Source organism: Nerophis ophidion, linkage group LG09, assembly GCF_033978795.1.
Source record: "Nerophis ophidion isolate RoL-2023_Sa linkage group LG09, RoL_Noph_v1.0, whole genome shotgun sequence".
In the NCBI taxonomy this organism is placed as follows: domain Eukaryota; kingdom Metazoa; phylum Chordata; class Actinopteri; order Syngnathiformes; family Syngnathidae; genus Nerophis; species Nerophis ophidion.
In genome coordinates this window covers 7,837,054-7,859,314 of record NC_084619.1, presented here as the reverse complement: position 1 = coordinate 7,859,314, position 22,261 = coordinate 7,837,054, and the positions used below count along the sequence as shown (strand labels likewise).

Here is a 22,261-nt window from a genome sequence, read left to right as displayed (position 1 = left end):
GACAAGTCGCCACCTCATCGCAGGGCCAACACAGATAGACAGACAACATTCATATATATATATATATATATATAATACATACATAACATAATTGTTTTAACCCAATGCGGCCCTCCCGAGTCAAAACGTTTGGGGACCACTAGTCTAAAGGGTCAAGCTTCAGCCTTTGCAGTTTTCCGCTTGGCCCGAGTGTTTGACTCGCCTCCATTTAATAGCGTAGCATTATTTTTGCAGGGCAAAAAAACTGCACTTGCAAAAGGTGCAGGGAAGATAACCGCCGTGTCCCACCCCAAATTATGTCCTTGGTGGTGCTTGGTTGGTGCTTGTGTTACGGTCTGGGGCTGCATGAGTGCTGCCATGCGTTGCGACTTACCTTCCTCACAGCGGAAATCAGGCAGAGCCACGTCCTGCAGGGGGATCTCCTTCAAGAAAGCAGGGCGTTGGCAGCGAGGGTTTCCAGTAACAATCTTCCTGCTCCTCAGCCAGTCTCCCAGCCAGGACAGCCGGCAGTCACAGTTGAAGGAGTTGGCCAGGAGGTTCCTGTGATGGCAGAAGTCGTTTGTTCAGAGGAGTGCATGAAGAGGAAAAGAGTGCTGAAGCCGGCGTGGTCTCACAGGGTGGAGAGAGTTTGCAGAGTATCGAAGGCTCCGGGGGTGATGGTGGTCAGCTGGTTGTCGTAGAGAGACAGCAGACGCACGTTGTGTAGACCCGTGAAGCTGTCGTTGTGGACGCAGCTGATCTTGTTGTTCCTCAGCATCCTGTGACGCAAAAACTTTTAGCGCGACGCCCTTCCAAGCACGGTAGCTCATCAGCGCGCGTCGCTTACAGCATACGCAATCCCTCCAGGCCGCGGAACATCTCGCTCCGGACCGTGTCCATCTGATTGGCCGTGAGGTGAAGCTCGTTGACCGACGAGGCGCCCTCGAAAGCGCCGTCTTCGATCTCGGTGATTTTGTTGTTGCTGAGGTTACTGCGGAAAACCAAACGCCAGATGAGGATCATGTCATTACGAGCAAAATCAAATGTAAGGTGCGCTTGCATTTTCTTGAGCTGGGTAAGACTCTTGAAGGCTCCGGTGGCCTCCAGGGTGGTGATGTCATTGTTGTTGAGGCGCCTGACAAACAAAACAACAAGATTATTATGTTTGTAAAAATATTACTTTCAACTTCTAAAAAAAATACTTTTCTTCAAGTATATTTTTACATTTGCAATATCTAAGTTCTATTTTTGGAGTCAATTCCTGTTTTTTCCTGACTGATTTTTTTAACCTGTTTCATTTTAACAAAGCAACTATATACGTATCATAAAACCTGCTCAGTTGCCTTGTGGTTAGAGTGTCTGCCCTGAGACTGGAAGGTCGTGAAGTGAAGTGAATTATATTTACAAACCCCGTTTCCATATGAGTTGGGAAATTGTGTTAAATTTAAATATAAACGGAATACAAGGGTTTGCAAATCATTTTCAACCCATATTCAGTTGAATATGCTACAAAGAAAACATATTTGAAGTTAAAACTGATAAACATTTTTTTTTTTTGCAAATAATCATTAACTTTAGAATTTGATGCCAGCAACACGTGACATAGAAGTTTGGAAAGGTGGCAATAAATACTGATAAAGCTGAGGAATGCTCATCAAACACTTATTTGGAACATCCCACAGGTGTGCAGGCTAATTGGGAACAGGTGGGTGCCATGATTGGGTATAGAAGCGGCTTCCATGAAATGCTAAGTAATTCACAAACAAGGATAAAGTGAGGGTCACCAATTTGTAAGCAAATTGTCGAACAGTTTTAGAAAAACATTTCTCAACGAGCTATTGCAAGGAATTAAGGGATTTTACCATCTACGTTCCGTAAAATCATCAAAAGGTTCAGAGAATCTAGAGAAATCACTGCACGTAAGCGATGATATTACGGACCTTTGATGCCTCAGGCGGTACTGCATCAAAAACCGACACCATTGTGTAAAGGATATCACCACATGGGCTCAGGAACACTTCATAAAACCACTGTCAGTAACTACAGTTGGTCACTACATCTGTAAGTGCAAGTTAAAACTTTACTATGCAAAGCGAAAGCCATTTATCAACAACACTCAGAAACGCCGCCGGCATGGCTGGGCCCGAGATCACCTAAGATGGACTGATGCACAGTGGAAAAGTGTTCTGTGGTCTGACGAGTCCACATTTCAAATTATATTTGGAAACTGTGGACGTGGTGTCCTCCAGAACAAAGAGGAAAATAACCATCCGGGTTGTTATATGCGCAAAGTTCAAAAGCCAGCATCTGTGATGGTATGGGGGTGTATTAGTGCCCAAGGCATGGGTAACTTACACATCTGTGAAGGCACCATTAATGCTGAATGGTCCATACAGGTTTTGGAGCAACATATGTTGTCATCCAAGCAATGTTATCATGGACGCCCCTGCTTATTTCAGCAAAACAATGCCAAGCCACGTGTTACGACAGCGTGGCTTCGTAGTAAAAGAGTGCGGGTACTTTCCTGGCCCGCCTAGAGTCCAGACATGTCTCCCATCGAAAATGTGTGGCGCATTATTAACCGTAAAATACGACAACAACTTAAGCTGTACATCAACCAAGAATGGTAAAGATTTCCATTTTCAAAGCTTCAACAATTAGTATCCTCAGTTCCCAAACGTTTATTGAGTGTTGTTAAAAGAAAATGTGATGTAACACAGTGGTGAACATGCCCTTTCCCAACTACTTTGGCACGTGTTGCAGCCATGAAATTCTAAGTTAACTATTATTTGCAAAAAAAAAAAAAGTTTATGAGTTTGAACATCAAATATCTTGTCTTTGTAGTGCATTCAATTGAATATGGGTTGAAAAGGATTTGCAAATCATTGTATTCCGTTTAAATTTACATCTAACACAATTTCCCAACTCATATGGAAACAGGGTTTGTATATAGCGCTTTTCTCTAGTGACTCAAAGCGCTTTACATAGTCAAACCCAATATCTAAGTTACATTTAAACCAGTGTGGGTGGTACTGGTGGGTAAAGTGTCTTGCCCAAAGACACAACGGCAGTGAATATGATGGCAAAAGCAGGAATCGAACCTGGAACCCTCAAGTCGTTGGCACGGCCGCTCTACCAACCGAGCTATACCGCCCCCAGGTCGTGAGTTCAAACCCCGGCCGAGTCATACCAAAGACTATAAAAATGGGACCCATTGCCTCCCTTCTTGGCACTCAGCAATCAAGGATTGAAATTGGGGGTTAAATCACCAAAATTATTCCCGAGCGCAGCCACCGCTGTTGCTCACTGCTCCCCTCACCTCCCAGGGGGTGAACAATGGGATGGGTCAAATGCAGAGGTTAATTTCACCACACCTAGACTATCGTTGGGACTTAAACTTAGAAAAAAAATAAATAAATAAATAAATTAAAAAAATATATATATATATAGTTTCATATTATTAATAATTTCTTAAGGCTGCCAAAGATAGAAAGTCATTATTAATGTGTACAAACAAAAGGGTTTTAAATTGATTAAATAACAATTATAAACTAATACACACTTATCACGCTTTGTCCTCGGGCAGGGATATTCAGCAAATATTTCCAAAAAGCTAAGGACCGGGGGCCCAGACTTCTGCCTTCACTATAATTCTTCCTTTGTATAATCCGGAGAACCAGCACTCTCCACAGTTGACATTTGATTTTGGTCTATTTATTTAGTCAGAGTTAAAGGAGCGCTGTGCTGTTTGAAAGGACTTTCTGCAAACAAGCTAGTCAAAGATCATCTCTATGACAGCAGTCTAGTGTTTTCAAGAATCTGCTGCAAACATTTGTATAACTAAAGCAGTTGAACAAAATGACTACTGACTGCATCTAAAGTAAACAAATCACATTACGAAAATACATTATTATTACTAAAAACTTGAACAGAGCCTCAATGATGTAAATCACTTTTTGTTTGGACCCCAGTATTTTAAGCTTGCTAGAAAGGTTCAGATGTCAATGTAATGTTTACACTGGTTTCAAGTTCCTGTATACAACAGGAGCAATCTAGTGTTTTAGGAATTTATTGCAAAAATGTTGTTTTCCCAAGTTTTGATCTGAACTTGTTCCAGTTGAAGAGCCATCTTCTAGAGCAGTGGTTCTCAACCTTTTTTCAGTGATGTACCCCCTGTGAACATTTTTTTAATTCAAGTACCCCCTAATCATAGCAAAGCCTTTTTGGTTGAAAAAAAAAAAAGATAACGAAGTAAAATACAGCACTATGTCATCAGTTTTGGATTTATTAAATTGTATAAAAGTGCAAAATATTGCTCATTTGTAGTAGTCTTTCTTGAACTTTTTGGAAAAAAAAGATATAAAAATAACTAAAAACTTGTTGAAAAATAAACAAGTGATTCAACTTAAAGTGCCCTCTTTGGGGATTGTAATAGAGATCCATCTGGATTCCTCAACTTAATTCTAAACATTTCTTCACAAAAAAATAAATCATTAACAACAATATTTATGGAACATGTCCACAAAAAAATCTAGCTGTCAACACTGAATATTGCATTGTTGCATTTCTTTTCACAGTTTATGAACTTACATTCATATTTTTTTGAACTATTATTCAATAAATATATTTATAAATTATTTTTTAATTGTTGCTATTTTTAGAATATTTTAGAATAATCTCACGTACCCCTTGGCATACCTTCAAGTACCCCCAGGGGTACGCGTACCCCCATTTGAGAACCACTGTTCTAGGGTAGTGTTTCTTAACCATAAGTTCCCCTACAGGGCCGCAAAAACGTTTTTATCAGCCGTGGTCTTTATAGGCCGCATATGTCAGTAATGACAATATAAAAAAAACAGAAGAAGTCTGGAGCTAAAGCCATAGAGAAGTTTCTTAAGTGCAAAAAATATGACAACATGGTGAAGCTGTATTTTAATTTTTACTTTAATTTTAATGACAGTTTAGTTAAGAAACATATTTATTATTAATTTAGTTTATTTTTTAGCACAACATAATTGTATGTAAATGTATTTTTCGTCAGTTGTTTATGAGTCCCTTCTCATGCAGTAAATTTGATTAGTATTTAATTTTATAATCAGACTGACCTAAGCCTAAGGTTTATGTGTTAAATAAATAATAATATTTGTGATTAACCCACCGTTTAATATTATTTAAGTAGGTTAGATATAATTATTGAATATGATTAAAATCAACAGTAAGATTATTAATTCAATGTTAATATTTGAGTGGGCCCCGGACCCATCTGTAGTGGAAAAGCTGGGCCCTGAGGTCAAAAAGGTAAAAAACCTCTGCCCATTTAGCAAACAGTCGAGTGTCCGTGGCTAATGTTGCTAATGTTTACCTTTGTATATACTTTAGACCAGGGGTGTCCAAACTTTTTGACTAGGGGGCCACATTGGGCTAAAATCAATTTGACCGGGGGCCAAAAGCCGACAGCATGCAAAGTAACCGACCCCTTTAAAGCTTTGTAATCAATCAGAAATATCAAGCAAAAGTCAAGAACACCAAAAAAGTACCTACATGAAAGTTAAAAAGTTAAAGTACCACTGATAGCCACGCACACACTAGGTGTGGTGAAATTACCTTAGCATTTGACCCATCCCCTTGTTCCAGCCCATGGGAGGTGAGGGGAGCAGGGAGCAGCAGCGGTGGCCACGCTGAGGAATCATTTTGGTGATTTAACCCCCAATTCCAACCCTTGATGCTGAGCGCCAAGCAGGGAGATAATGGGTTCCATTTTTATACTCTTTGCTTTGACTCGGCCGGGGTTTGAACTCACGACCTACCAACCTCAGGGCAGGCACTCTAACCACAAGGCCACTGAGACAAGCAGTCTCGTGTCTGCGGCTAATGTTTACCGTTATTTACACTTTAGACCAGGGGAGTCCAAACTTTTTGAGGAGGGGGCCGCATTGGGCTCAAACAAATTTAGCAGGGGGCCAAAAGCTGACTGCATACAAAGAACCCGACCCCTTTAAAGCTTTGTAATCAATCGGAAATATCAAGTAGCCAAAAATTTAAACATGGATAAGTGTGCAGAGAGTGTTCTGCATTTTCCGCATGTCTTGCAATGGATTTATATGAATGTAGTTTCAAATTATTATTTTTTATAATGTTCACAAAGTTCAGTGAGCAGGTGTGACTAAGAATGTGGACTTTTTGTGCTGGTTAAATTTTTTTTCCTGCACTATGACTAGGAAAGGTTGCTTGGATTTAGGTCATATAAGTAAATTATGTGCTTTTAACAACCAATAAAGCAAACACCATTGTCACTGACCTGACCTACCTACATTGTGCTGGTTAAAAAAAAATTCTGCACCATGACTAGGAAAGGTTGTTTGGATTTAGGTCATATAAGTAAATTATGTGCTTTTAACAACCAATAAAGCAAACACCATTGTCACTGACCTGACCTACCTACATTAAAGTTTAAAATTTAAAGTACCACCGACAGTCACACACAACACTAGGTGTGGTGAAATTATCCTCTGCATTTGAGGGAAGGGGAGCAGTGAGCAGCAGCGGTGGCAGCGCTCGGGAATCATTTTGGTGATTTAACCTCCAATTCCAACCCTTGATGCTGAGTGCCAAGCAGGGAGGTAGTTGGTCTCATTTTTATAGTCTTTGGTATGACTCGGCCGGGGTTTCAACCTCAGGGCAGGCGCTCTAACCACAAAGCCACTGAGCAGGCTTTTATCGACATTATCCAAAAAATGGTGATAAAATTGCACCTGTCAGACCCTTGGTATTAAATTCATTCTTGGAAACACTTTGTGCTCCCCGGGGTATCTGCAGGTTTAAACAAGTCAAATTTAAGACTTTTTAAGACCTTTTTAATGCCACCTTGAATGAAATTTAAGACCGAAAAAATTAATAAAAAATCTATAAATATAAGCGATGGTTGGGGATCCCACTGTACTACAACCTCGATGACAATCAGTCAAGTTTACTTTTTGTATGTTCATTAATAAACAAACTGATAAGCACCATGAATTGATTAACGTGGACCCCGACTTAAACAAGTCGAAAAACTTATTCGGGTGTTACCATTTAGTGGTCAATTGTACGGAATATGTACTGAACTGTGCAATCTACTAATAAAAGTATCAATCAATCAAAAACCACTCTGCCAAACAGCTTATCAAAAATCTTGAGGGATCCAAAACCTTTGACATCCAAAACAAACAAACCAACACCAACGCCAGTAAAAACATAATAACCGAGGTGAGGGTAAAAATAAATTACATTTCATTAACACATACCGAGTCCCGTTGACTTGGTCGAAGAGCAGGTTTTGGATGTGAGGTGCTAATCCGTGTCTCGTAATATAAATAATAAATGATAAATGGGTTGTACTTGTATAGCGCTTTTCTACCTTCAAGGTACTCAAAGCGCTTTGACACTACTTCCACATTTACCCATTCACACACACATTCACACACTGATGGAGGGAGCTGCCATGCAAGGCGCCAACCAGCACCCATCAGGAGCAAGGGTGAAGTGTCTTGCTCAGGACACAACGGACGTGACGAGGTTGGTACTAGGTGGGAATTGAACCAGGGACGCTCGGGTTGCACACGGCCACTCTCCCCACTGCGCCACGCTGTTTTATCCTTTCCGCAGGAAAATGTATTAGCGACCTGAGAATCAGGAAACATCACACGAAAAAGATCGCCAATCCCGTCCTTTGAGGTGTAGGATTGATGTTTCACCACATTGTGCAAGATCCATAACACCTCGGATTTTAATGTTGCTGTCCCGCCGAAGATTAGTGTCAGGTCAGTGCTGCTAGCGGCAGTTGTTGCTAGCTGGGGGTGCGTTGGCGCTGGACCCACGCAGAACTGAGAGATGCCCGGTGTTTGTTTTTGGCTCTCTGCCGCGATTGTATGCTTACCGCACTGCATGTGCGATTCGACCGTTCTAATTCCCATGGTGCCAAGTTCGAAATCCCTCTTACAAAGTATGCACCTGGCCTCCTCGGGATTGGCAACAGGCTTATGCCAGCTTTTAAACCAGCCAACGCTCGCAAAACTTGCATTTCCCCATGTTGACTGAAAGGCGGGACGCGAGGAAGAAAGGAACCCGACTATGCGCGCGACCGACACTGAAATCACTCACTTTTACTCAAAGACGTGCCCCGAAAAAAAACAAAAAAACTGGCCCGACAATTTAAGACCATTGAGTACTAAATTTAAGACCATCTTAGGAATTTCTAATACATTTAATACTTTTTAAGGCCTTAATTTTAGACACATGAATTTAAGACATTTTAAGGATCCGCGGATACCCTGCTCCCGTATTGCTTTTGTTGAAGCTTATTGCAATTGCATTTGGGCCGAGAGCCATGGTTTGGACACCCGTGCTTTAGATGACGGCGTGGCGCAGTCGGAGAGCGGCCGTGCGCAACCCGAGGGTCCCTGGTTCAATTCCCACCTAGTACCAAACTTGTCACGTCCGTTGTGTCCTGAGCAAGACACTTCACCCTTGCTCCTGATGGGTGCTGGTTAGCGCCTTGCATGGCAGCTCCCTCCATCAGTGTGTGAATGTGTGTGTGAATGGGTAAATGTGGAAGTAGTGTCAAAGCGCTTTGAGTACCTTGAAGGTAGAAAAGCGCTATACAAGTACAACCCATTTATCATTTATGATGGGCAAAAAAATGATCGTGCTCCACGTTTTTTGCCTTGCAACATGCGTTGGAACAATCAGCAACTTGTCAATGAAGAACATTTTGTCACTGTCTTTCTGCGATTAGAGCATCATTAGAAGCTAAACATTTAAAACCGCACTGGAACAGTGGTTGAAAACTAATCTGAGTTGCCCGCACAATTTGATTATTCACGTTTTTTTTGTTTGTTTTATTTTTAAAAATGTTCTCCATTGTCTGTGCTTATGGTTTGCTTGCAATGTGTAATGTTTTAGTGATCTATGTATTCTTTTGTGGGCTTCACGGTGGCAGAGGGGTTAGTGCGTCTGCCTCACAATACGAAGGTCCTGCAGTCCTGGGTTCAAATCCAGGCTTGGGATCTTTCTGTGTGGAGTTTGCATGTTCTCCCCGTGAATGCGTGGGTTCCCTCCGGGTACTCCGGCTTCCTCCCACTTCCAAAGACATGCACCTGGGGATAGGTTGATTGGCAACACTAAAAATTGGCCCTAGTGTGTGAATGTTGTCTGTCTATCTGTGTTGGCCCTGCGATGAGGTGGTGACTTGTCCAGGGTGTACCCCGCCTTCCGCCCGATTGTAGCTGAGATAGGCGCCAGCGCCCCCCGCGATCCCGAAAGGGAATAAGCGGTAGAAAATGGATGGATGGATGACTTGTTGAATGTTTACTGTATTCTACCAACCGAGCAGTTTAGCCAGCAACTTGAGGGTTGCAGGTTCGATTCCCGCTTCCGCCATCCTAGTCCCTGCCGTTGTGTCCTTGGGCAAGACACTTTACTCACCTGCTCCCAGTGCCACCCACACTGGTTTGAATGTAACTTAGATATTGGGTTTCACTATGTAAAGCGCTTTGAGTCACTAGAGAAAAAGCGCTATATAAATATAATTCACTTCACTATTAAACTGCCTTTTTCATACATTTTTGAAAAAGCTCCAGAGAGCCACTAGGGCGGCGCTAAAGAGCCGCATGCAGCTCTAGAGCCCCGGGTTGCCGACCCCCATTCTAGTCCATACAAATCCACCCCTGCTGTCATGCCATCCCTCATTTGCCTTCCTTAAACACATTGCTTACAGCTCAGTGGTGGATGATGGGATGTGCTCTGGGATCTTGGTGAGCTTCAGGTTGGAACAGTCCACCACGTTGGACTCGCAGCGACACTTGGGAGGACACACCGGATCGCTGTTACAGGCGTTGTTCAGGCGGGCGTCCTCGGCACCTGTAGCAACGGGGGAAACACACAAACTGTCACGAAAGGATTTTGTGAGTCACGCATCCCCCCCCTCCCTCTAGGACTCAACTTCCCTAACTTGGGGTTGACCTCAAGTGCCTGCGGCGGAATCTGGTCCGCCATACATAAGTGCCCCCCATCAATGGGCGGATTATTTTAGAGAGGGCGGAAAAAAGACGGAGATAAAGGACAGCAAAGAGGATTTGGGCAGTCAGCTTCAGTGAAGCAGAGGACCCCTTGAGGAGGGCAGAGAGTCAGGTGCAAGACGTGAAGACGAGCGGGGAGGAGACAGATGGGACGGGAACGAAAGGTGAGAGGCGGAGGTGCTGACGGAGGCAGAGCAAGGAGGAGGCAGGCAGGGGAGCGCGGGACGTTTCCCTGCACCTCCTCTGTCTATGAATAGATGTTACGTGCCAAAAAGTGTGCTGCCAGATACATCATGGCTGCTCAATAATGGAACAGCACCGGGAGCCACTTAGAACTGTGTGTGTGTGTGTGTGTGTGTGTGTGTGTGTGTTCCATTTAGAGGGAACAGCGATGTTTTCTGTTAGAATAACATTTTATGTCCTTTTTTTCCTTTCGCATGCTTCACAGCCGTGCACCTCTCTGTGAAGTTTGCACTGCAAAAAGTCAGTGTTCAAAAACAAGAAAAAATATATGTATAAAAATGAGGGGAATTGTACTTGAACTAAGCAAAATGATCTGCCAATAGAACAAGAACATTTGGCTTGTCAAGACTTTCCAAAACAAGTTAAAATTAGGTAACTTCAATGAACCCATAAATACCTTAAAATAAGTATATTCTCCCTAATAAGTGCACTTTTCTTGATAGAAAAAAGAGAGACTTTTTTTGCTCAGTATGTTGAAAAATATTCTTAAATTAAGTAAATGCTAGTGCTATCTTGACATAATGATATTTGCTCGGCGTTACATTTCTTGAAACCAAAAAACTTCCATCCATCCATCCATCCATCATCTTCCGCTTATCCGAGGTCGGGTCGCGGGGGCAACAGCCCAAGCAGGGAAACCCAGACTTCCCTCTCCCCAGCCACTTCGTCTAGCTCTTCCCGGGGGATCCCGAGGCGTTCCCAGGCCAGCCGGGAGACATAGTCTTCCCAACGTGTCCTGGGTCTTCCCCGTGGCCTCCTACCGGTTGGACGTGCCCTAAACACCTCCCTAGGGAGGCGTTCGGGTGGCTTCATGCTGCCTGCGCTAACAAAATAAGAGTCTCGGAAAGCTGGCGTGCACAAGTGATGTGCACGCCAGCTTTCTGAGGGATCGCTTGTGCACGCCAGTTTTCCGAGACTCTGTATTTAGTTAGCGCAGGCAGCATGAAGCAGGGCTTTTATTGTGAAGATAGGAAATGTGCAGTCGGCCTTTAGAGTTTTGACGGAAGGTACGGCGCGAGAGTCTGTTGAAATAAAAAGTGTTTCTCGCCTTCCTCACTGTCATATTTTCATAACAATGATCTTGCAGCAGCCAGCGTCATCTCACAAGACCGTCCGGTACCGTGAATGTCATTTAAGTGACGTCTTGGTGAAGATTGATGATCACTAATTTTTAGGTCTATTTTTTTTAAAAGCCTGGCTCGAGATTGACTGACACACCCCCCGCGGTCGACTGGTAGCTCGCGATCAACGTAATGGGCACCCCTGCTCTAAAATAAAATCTGCTTAGTGAGAAGAATTATCTTATCAGACAGAAAATAAGCAAATATCACCCTTATTTGAGATATTTAATCCAACTTAGATTTCAGTTTTTGCAGTGTGCACATTACGTCACCGGGACACCGCGGCCCACCCAGACCACAATCACCAGCAGGAAAACCTCAACCGAGCTGCAGAAAGAAAAAAAAAAAAAAAAAAAAAGGGGGACCAAGAATATGTCCAAATAATGGGACGGCACCCAAAGCCATTGCAAGACCGCAAAAGCCTCATTGTTGACTTTATTAGAGAGAAGTGCAGCGGCAGAAATAACTTCCTTAGTCAAACAGGTCATTAAAGAACTTTCCCTCTGTCCAGACAACAGGAAAAAGCATTTCCTGCCCGGCGAGGAAGTAATGAAAGCCCGAGCGGTGCAGCTTTGATCGCGACGACGTGGAAGGGCCCGGGGGGAGATTACCGAGTCATCATCATCATCATATTATCGATAAGTGTGGTGGCAACACTTTTATTGCATGGAACTCCAGAGAGAAGGACATCATATGAGTTTTCCTGTCTAAAAAAAAAAAAAAAAAAAGGCTCACCCTGACTCATTGTTGAGGATCTTTTTAATTCGGCAGCTTTGGTCGCTCGCTGCACTACATTGGCAAAAGTAAAGGGACGCCTGGACACGATTATAGAAAGTTGTTCGCCTTGTCGCGGCTGTACTGTAACAGCATACATTGGACCAGACCTGGGTGAATTAAAGACCTACTGAAAGCCACTACTACCGACCACGCAGTCTGATAGTTTATATATCAATGATGAAATATTAACATTGCAACACATGCCAATACGGCCGCTTTAGTTTACTACATTGCAATTTTAAATTTCCCGCGGAGTTTCTTGTTGAAATTGTTGGAATGATGACGCGTGTTTGTGACGTTATTGGTTGGAGGGGACATGTTAGCCCAGCACCACACACGGCTAAAAGTCTTTTCATCGCATAATTACACAGTAATTTGGACATCTGTGTTGCTGAATCTTTTGCAATTTGTTCAATTAAAAATGGAGACTATAAAGAAGAAGGCTGTTGGTGGAAAGCGGTGGATTGCAGCTGCCTTTAGCAACCGAGACACAGCCGGTGTTTCTTTGTTTGTTGTGAAGCTTTAACACAGAGTGGTCAAGCGAAAATGTTTCTCTGTGTCAACCAGCATGTTGTTGGATGGGAAAATTGTGACATCAGTGGATTACTGGACCTCCTCCTGGAGCAGCTGTCAAAAAAGGCAGCTGTGAGCTTGGCTCCTCCATGGCTTCCATCAAAGACACTGGCGTTCACCGCAGCCATCAGACTTTGAGGTATGACTTTACAATATCACTAAAACACTATTAAAAAAATAAGCAGATATGGGATCTTCCAGAATTATCCAAGTAAATGTGTCTAATTACATCTGAAACGCTCACACTGCTACCGCCCGTAGCCGTCACTTTTTATTTTTTTTAATTTTTTATTGTGCTTCACTCTAACTTTCCTCATCCACAAATCTTTCATCCTCGCTCAAATTAATGGGGAAATCGTCGCTTTCTCGGTCCGAATAGCTCTTGCTGTTTGAGGCTATGATTATAAACAATGTGAGGATGTGAGGAGCCCTCACACCGGTGACGTCACGCGCACATCGTCTTGATACTTTCGGTAAAGGCAAAGCTTTTTTATTAGCAACCAAAAGTTGCGAACTTTATCGTCGATGTTCTCTACTACCGGTAAATCCTTTCAGCAAAAATATGGCAATATCGGGAAATGATCAAGTATGACACATAGAATGGACCTGCTATCCCCGATTAAATAAGAAAATCTCATTTCAGTAGGCAGGGGGCTACATGCGGCCCGTTTAGCTTTTCAATCATTACCAAATATTTTTTTTTAGATCTTTAAGATGGAAACTCCCAAGAGCTAGCTTGTGTAGCCGAGGATCGGACTGCCAAGTTCCCTGCCTTCGGCTGCCGGCCCAGCTCACATCGCACCCGACCTCTATGGCCCCTGCTATGGGTGGTGAGCCCATTGGAGAGGGGACCCACGTTGCTTCTTCCGGCTGGGAACAGGCCCAACCACCAGGCGCTCGCCATCAAGCCCCACCTCCAGGCCTGGCTCCAAAAGGGGGCCCTGGTGACCCACGTCCGGGCGAGGGAAATCTGGGTCCTTGGTTTGTTTTCTTCATAGGTCTTCAAGCTGCTCTTTCTCTGATCCCTCACCTAGGACCTGTTTGACCAATTTACCGGTCGATCTATGTTCCCATCCTCACCTATGGTCATGAGCTTTGGGTCATGACCGAAAGGACAAGATCACGGGTACAAGCGGCCGAAATGAGTTTCCTCCGCCGGGTGGAGATAGGGTGAGAAGCTCCGTCATCCGGGAGGAACTCAAAGTAACGCCGCTGCTCCTCCACATCGAGAGGAGCCAGATGAGGTGGTTCGGGCATCTGGTCAGGATGCCACCCGAACGCCTCCCTAGGGAGGTGTTTAGGGCACGTCCGACCGGTAGGAGGCCATGAGGAAAACCCAGGACACGTTGGGAAGACTATGTCTCCCGGCTGGCCTGGGAACGCCTCGGGATCCACCGGGAAGAGCTAGACGAAGTGGCTGGGGAGAGGGAAGTCTGGGCTTCCCTGCTTAGGCTGTTGCCCCCGCGACCCGACCTCGGATAAGCGGAAGAAGATGGATGGATGGTGTTTGTGTCTTCTCTCAATTGCTCTGTTTATTGCAGTTCCGATTGTTGCTGGGTCAGGTTTGGTTTTGGAATTGGATTGCATTGTTATGGTATTGCTGTGTATTGTTTTGTTGGATTGATTAAAAAAAAACAATAAATAAAAACATAAAAAAATTATTTAAAAAAGTAAAAAAAAATAAAATACATTTTTTTTAAATGAGAATCGATTTTGAATCACTCTACGTGAGAATCACGATTCAAATTCGAATCGATTTTTCCCACACCCCTAATACACACACACATAAATATATATATATATATATACATATATATATATATGTATATGTATATATACTGGCCCTCAAATCTTAAATCTAAAATGTGGTAAACATTTGGATTTTTAAACAAAATAATTTCTCATTCAACAGCATGAGACATTGTCTCCAAACGGTTTGTTGTGCTGCTTAACGACCATTTATTTTCCAAGTCAGCACGGAACATCATCACAATATCAGCCCACAAACATATTCGTTTACACACAGGAACGCATTTCAAGATGGTGAATCATGCCGTGGCTGATCGTCCTAGTTTTTTGCTTGGAAGTTCCCCCTTGTTAAGAAGTCCGGAAACATCCGCCGATAGGAATCTGGGTCCCCCGGTGAGCTTTATTTTCTTTCTGATAGAGACACTCACTCACTACCCCTCTGGGTGAGTGCGAGAATGTGAGCGCTCATGCCAAAGCAAAGAGCGGTGTGACTCCATGTGTGGAGACACATGTTTATCATATTAATATGCGCTCAGAGGTAGCGACCCTCGCAGGCCCAATTAGCTCACTGTATCAATAGCACCGCCTACCGTAGATCTCGGCAAATTAAGGCCCGGGGGCCACATGCAGCCCGTTGAGCTTTTCAATCTGGCCCGCCGAACATTCCCAAATAACTGTTTTAGATCTTTAAGATGGAAAGTGTAGCTGCCATTATAAAATGTTTTCTAATGACCGTAAGTCTTCTACTATACTAAGTCTTTCAATACTTGGAATCTGCATGATATACTAGTTCAGTGGTTCTCAAATGGGGGTACTTGAAGGTATGCCAAGGGGTACGTGAGATGTTTTAAAAATATTTTTAAAATAGCAACAATTTAAAAATCCTTTATAAATATATTTATTGAATAATACTTAAAAAAAATATGAATGTAAGTTCATAAACTGTGAAAAGAAATGCAACAATGCAATATTCAGTGTTGACAGCTAGATTTTTTTTGTGGACATGTTCCATAAATATTGATGTTAAAGATTTCTTTTTTTGTGAAGAAATGTTTAGAATGAAGTTCATGAATCCAGATGGATCTCTTTTACAATCCCCAAAGAGGGCACTTTAAGTACCCGGGCGGTGTAGCTCGGTTGGTAGAGTGGCCGTGCCAGCAACTTGAGGGTTGCAGGTTTGATCCCTGCTTCTGCCATCCTAGTTACTGCCGTTGTGTCCTTAGGCAAGACACTTTACTCTCCTGCTCCCAGTGCCACCCACACTGGTTTAAATGTACAAACTGTAACTTAGATATTGGGTTACACAATGTAAAGTGCTTTGGGTCACTAGAGAAAAGCGCTATATAAAAATATAATTCACTTAACCTCACTACTTCTATGTGTAGAAATCATTATTTATAATTGAATCACTTGTTTATTTTTCAGCAAGTTTTTAGTTATTTTTATATCTTTTTTTCCAAATAGTTCAAGAAAGACCACTACAAATGAGCAATATTTTTGCACTGTTATACAATTTAATAAATGATAAATGGGTTGTACTTGTATAGCGCTTTTCTACCTTCAAGGTACTCAAAGCGCTTTGACACTACTTCCACATTTACCCATTCACACACACATTCACACACTGATGGAGGGAGCTGCCATGCAAGGCGCCAACCAGCACCCATCAGGAGCAAGGGTGAAGTGTCTTGCTCAGGACACAACGGACGTGACGAGGTTGGTACTAGGTGGGATTTGAACCAGTGACCCTCGGGTTGCGCACGGCCACTCTCCCACTGCGCCACGCCGTCCCTAAATCAGAAACTGATGACATAGTGCTGTATTTTACTTCTTTATCCCTTTTTTTTTTTACCAAAAATCCTTTGCTCTGATTAGGGGGTACTTGAATTAAAAAAATGTTCACAGGGGGTACATCACTGAAAAAAGGTTGAGAACCACTGTACTAGTTACTATAGTCATCTAATTAGTTACTTTGGTCACTATGAGATATCTCAGATTGTGGGTGTTTTTTTTGTTGTTTTTTACCCTTGGCGTTCATATTTTACTGCATTTTGGTTGTGTTTCGCTTGATTGTTAAATATGTTGTCGATATTCAGTGTCAATTGTAAAACCCAAATTCTTTATTTTCTTGTACAATCTGGGTGTCTCATTCAGTAAAAAAAAATGGCAAATTCCATTCCGATTTTTAAGGCGGTCTATCATAACATGTTTAGTTTTCAATCATTATTGCGAGGTTTTGTATTAGTGTTCCTAAAAATGGACAAACCGACCCCCAGACACACTTTTTTATCAAAACCTGGCCCCCTGAGTCAAATTATTGCCCAAGCCTGGCCTACAGTCTTCCCAGGATGATTCACTTGGATCTGCCCTCTTTTTTTTTTTTACACATACACATGGCAAAACTTTGACACAAATGCACAGCAAGTGTCCCATAACATGTTCTGGTAAAGCAGACCAAGCCAGGGGGAAGACAATGACCGCAATGAACTCACCTGGGATGAAGTACTGCTCTTTGGCTGTGATGGAGAAAAGACAGATTGGCGGATGTCAGTGAGAGCTTGGTGGAAGGCATAGCTGTGGCCAGCTGCTATGCTTCGACAGGGTCATATATAAGATCTATATATGACACAATGTGTACGACAACACAGATGAGCGAACTTACTAAACACTTTGACATAAAGGGAAAGACAAGAAACAAGTGAAGGTACAGTACAGTGTCATAAACTACATACAGTCACTATCAAATGTTTACATACAGAACATAATGTCATGGCTGTCTTGAGTTTCCAATTTCTACAACTCTTATTTTGTTTGTGATAGAGTGATTGGAGCACATAGAAAAGTATGTAGTCAGCCCCGGATTGTGCAAGTTCTCCCACTTAAAATGATGACAGAGGTCTGTAATTTTTATCATAGGTACACTTCAACTGTGAGAGACAGAATGTGAAAAAAAATCAAGGAATTCACATTGTAGGAATTTTAAATAATTTATTTGTCCCCTTAGCAGAAAAACAGCCCCAAAGCACGATGTTTCCACCCCCATGCTTCACAGTAGGTGTGGTGTTCTTGAGATGCAACTCAGTATTCTTTTTCCTCCAAACACGAGTTGAGTTTATACCAAAAAGTTATATTTTGGTTTCATCTGACCACATGACATTCTCCCAATCCTCTGCTGTATCATCCATGTATCCATTTTGGTATGAACTCAACTCGTCGTGTTTGGAGGAAGAAGAATACTGAGTTGCATCCCAAGAACACCATACCTACTGTGAAGCATGGGGGTGGAAACATCATGCTTTGGGGCTGTTTTTCTGCTAAGGGGACAGGACGATTGATCCGTGTTAAGGAAAGAATGAATGGGGCCATGTATTGTGAGATCTTGAGCCAAAACCTCCTTCCATCAGTGAGAGCTTTGAATGGTTGACCAAATACTTATTTTCCACCATAATTTACAAATAAATTCTTTGAAATTCCTACAATGTGAACTCCTGGATTTTTTTTTCACATTCTCACAGTTGAAGTGTACCTATGATGAAAATTACAGACCTCTGTCATCATTTTAAGTGGGAGAACTTGCACAATCGGTGGCTGACTAAATACTTTTTTGCCCCACTGTACTTGTTGGTCACAAAAAACATTCATGAAATTTGGTACTTTTATGAATTTATTATGGGTCTACTGAAAATGTGACCAAATCTGCTGGGTCAAAAATATACATACAGCAATGTTAATATTTGTTTAAATGTCCCTTGGCAAGTTTCACTGCAATAAGGCGCTTCTGGTAGCCATCCACAAGCTTCTGGCAAGCTTCTGCTTGAATTTTTGACCACTCCTCTTGACAAAATTGGTGCAGTTCAGCTAAACTTGTTGGTTTGCTAACATTAACTTGTTTCTTCAGCATTGTCCACATGTTTAAGTCAAAACTTTGTGAAGTGAAGTGAAGTGAAGTGAATTATATTTATATAGCGCTTTTCTCTAGTGACTCAAAGCACTTTACATAGTGAAACCCAATATCTAAGTTACATTTTTAAACCAGTGTGGGTGGCACTGGGAGCAGGTGGGTAAAGTGTCTTGCCCAAGGACACAACGGCAGTGACTAGGATGGCGGAAGCGGGAATTGAACCGGCAACCCTCAAGTTGCTGACACGGCCGCTCTACCAACCGAGCTATACCGTGAAGGCCATTTTAAATATATAATTCCAGCCTGATTTAGCCATTCCTTTACCACATTTGACGTGTGTTTGGGGTCATTGTCCTGTTGGAACACCCAACTGCGCCCAAGACCCAACGTCCGGGCAGATGATTTTTGGTTGTCCTGAAGAATTTGGAGGTAATCCTCCTTTTTCATTGTCCCATTTACTCTCTGTAAAGCACCAGTTCCATTGGCGGCAAAACAGGCCCAGATCATAACACTACCACCACCATGCTTGACGGGAGGGATGGTGTTCCTGGGATTAAAGGCCTCACCTTTTCTCCTCCAAACACATTGTGGCCAAACAGCTCAATTTTTGTTTCATCTGACCACAGAACTTTCCTCGAGAAGGTCTATCTTTGTCCATGTGATGTCAGATGAAACAAAAATTAAGAATTGTAGAAATGATTGGAAAATAAAGACAGCCATGACATTATGTTCTTTACAAGTGTATGTAAACTTTGGACCACGACTGTACAAGACAGTAGTATGAAGCCAGATGAATGGACAAGTAAAGAAAGTGGAGCCCAATGACATTATGAAGACATGGATGACCTGTTTTAGCACCAATTTTTTTTGTATTTAATTAAGGACAAAGTATATGATATGGACAAAAGTATTGATGCCTAAAGGAATTGTGAATAGTAAAAAGGGGCTTGGTCTCCACTTAGCAACAAAACAGTTTATCTCCAGAGGGATAAACAGAAAAAAAAAATGAAGGATACAAGAGATCACCTAAATTGATTTAACATACTTAAACACGTCATCGAATCATGCGTTATAGGTGACAAAGCTACTAGTTATTAGTCAGCCCCAGCAGTCACAAAACATTGCTACAACGTTATTTATACATACATGTCCTTTAAAACTGTCTTCTAAACATCCATCCATCAATTTTCTACCGCTTGTTCCCTTTGGGGTCGCTGGTGCCTATCTCAGCTACAATCAGGCGGTAGGCGGGGTACACCCTGGACAAGTCGCCACCTCATCACAGGGCCAACACAGATAGACAGACACCATTCACACTCACATTCACACACTAGGGCCAATTTAGTGTTGCCAATCAACCTATCCCCGGGTGCATGTCTTTGGAAGTGGGAGGAAGCAGGAGTACCCGGAGGGAACCCACGCAGTCACGGGGAGAACATGCAAACTCCACACAGAAAGATCCCGAGTCCAGGATTGAACCCAGGACTACTCAGGACCTTCGTATTGTGAGGCAGACGCACTAACCCCTCTTCCCCCTAAACAATGTTGCAAAATAGTTGTATTTGTAAATTGAGACAACGTTGCTGTGCAATGTTAGATCCACGTTTCAATGGTCAAATCAATGTCAGAACCTGATATTGAATAAACTCTGTCAAAAAGTATGTTGTTTCAACATTATATTTTTGTGTTGTAGAATATTTGGTTGGGAAACGACCAAAATTCAATGGTCAAGTCAACGTCAGAACCCAACATTGATTAAACGTCGTCAAAAAGCATCTTGTTCCAACGTTAGCTCTGAGTTGCTCAACGTCAGGACCTAATTCAACCAGTTCTCAACCGTGTTTTAATGTCTTGTGCCTGCTGGAACATCAGGGCCATAACAGAGATTTGACAAATACCCAGGTCAATAATTGGTGGTCCAAGAGGAGCTTTGAAAGGCTGAAGTCTTGTGTACCCCAGCACCGTATAATTACTATTATCATAACTATGAAGGTTGTCATTCATCCTGGTAATAGTCATATTGTACAGTATTTTGTATTTATATAGTGTTTTGTATATTGTACAGGATTGCTTATTATTTTTATTGGATATTAGCCTGTTTATTTCAATTGTTAGTTTTTCCTTTATTACCTCTTGTGTTATTCATTTTTACCCCATATTTGTTCCCCCTAAGCACCTTAAGTTGGACTCCTTAATTTCGTGATATGCAATATAGTGACAATAAAGTCCATTCTATTCTATTCTATTCTATTAGTGCGCCACATTGCTAGTGACTGTGTGAGTGTGTGTGTGTGTGTGTGTGTGTGTGTGTGTGTGTGTGTGTGTGTGTGTGTGTGTGTGTGAGTGCGTTTCAGCAGGACAGCTGCATATGACCACAGATAAGCTACTTGTCGTTTGGACTTTTTTTTAATTAGAAAGTTGATTTTAACTCGTTTTGTTATTTGATATATAGTACATTATAGCACTTTATATTGTGTTCAAAGTGTTGACATGTTTACCAAATTATAGACTTTTGTCAAGTCTGGAACCCATTATTCTGTTAGGCCTGACAGTTTGTTTGTGTTCTAGTTTTTTCCTTTGTGTGTGTAGTATTTCCTGTCAGCGCTCTTATTTTGTTGGATTCCTGTCTTTCTCCCTGAGCGCTGTTTCCCCTCAGTTGCGGCTGGTTGCCACCTGACCACACCCGGTGTCAATCAGCCCGCTCCTATTTTTACCTGCTTTTGTCCTCCAGTCAATGCTGGATTATTGTCATGTATTGTCGCTCCTGTCGCTCGTGTCGTGTCGTTGCAACGTAGCGGTAAACTATATTTGGTAGCTTTGTGTAGCTTACTGTCTTTTGTTCCCTGCTTCCAGTTTTGTTTGTTCATAGCCTAGTTTGTTATCGCTTTTTGTTTGTACCCTTTGTTTTTTTTGTTTTTTAGTGTGTAAATTAAAACCATGTTTTCTTACTCAATGCTTTCTTCCTTCTCTGCAACTTGGGGTTTGTCACAAACTAACTCCGACAATTCATATTAAATTGTATTTTATGGATACATTCGCTTCAATATACAAACATTTTTATTTACAAACTCTGTTCAAAAACCAATTCAGTTCATAGATCAGGATTCCACCGCATAGGCTTAGTTTATTCTTACTAACTTTTGGACTTGTTGAATTGTGCAAATGTAATTATGCAATGTGACTTCTTAAGTTTGTCCAAAACAAAAAAAAACACATAACTATGACCCTGCTGCAGAGAACTTTGATGCATGTCTGTGGAAATGTTGTTTATCCAGTCATGCAGACAACTTCTGAGAGCTTACAGACATTTCTTTCTTGCTCACAATCTCGAGTTCATTCTAAAGGTTAAGGTCAGGGCTCTCAAGTTCTTCCACACCAAACTCATTGAACCTTGCTATGTGAATTGGAACAGAAAAGCGACAGAGCCAAAATTCCAAATGGTCTAAATTCTCTTCATCAGATCAGATCCTCTTCAACCCCTGATTGATTCATTAACTGATTAAGAACTGTTTCAATACTTTTGTCCATACAGTAAACTGACTAAATCGCTGTAAATGGAGGGAGTAAAGCAGAGATACAGAGAGAAAGAAAACCAAAGAGAGGTGAGGCATTTGGAAACCATCATCCTACCAGAGCAGCGGAATTTCTTGCTCTTGATCTGTCCAATCCGTTTGTTGGCCAATCGCCGAGGGCTGGCACAACGGGCGCCGCTGGTCTCGATGGGGTTGGAGCGCAGGTAGTCGGCCAGCCATTTTAAATTACAGTCGCAGATGAATGGATTCTGGGCCAGGTGACTGCGGGGTTGAGACAAACAAAGTGGTTTGAGGACATTAAATGCAACCCAGGTTCCCTCAATCACACCC

The 22,261-nt window shown here is 42.2% G+C and overlaps 1 protein-coding gene across 10 annotated transcripts in view; it reads right to left on the bottom strand.

Moving 5' to 3' along the window:
* slit1a (slit homolog 1a (Drosophila)) overlaps positions 1-22,261 on the bottom strand; it is a 416,057-nt gene that overhangs the window by 67,828 nt on the left and 325,968 nt on the right. For 5 of the 10 annotated variants that reach the window (XM_061910189.1, XM_061910190.1, XM_061910191.1 and 2 more), the window contains exons 14-20: positions 22,029-22,192; positions 16,990-17,013; positions 9,732-9,876; positions 1,040-1,114; positions 827-970; positions 615-758; positions 374-540 (exon numbers count right to left, since the gene is read on the bottom strand). In XM_061910189.1, coding sequence (XP_061766173.1) covers positions 374-540; positions 615-758; positions 827-970; positions 1,040-1,114; positions 9,732-9,876; positions 16,990-17,013; positions 22,029-22,192 — 863 coding nt within the window. The remainder of the gene's footprint in view (positions 1-373; positions 541-614; positions 759-826; positions 971-1,039; positions 1,115-9,731; positions 9,877-16,989; positions 17,014-22,028; positions 22,193-22,261) is intronic. The other 5 variants (XM_061910192.1, XM_061910194.1, XM_061910196.1 and 2 more) reach the window with 1 other exon arrangement.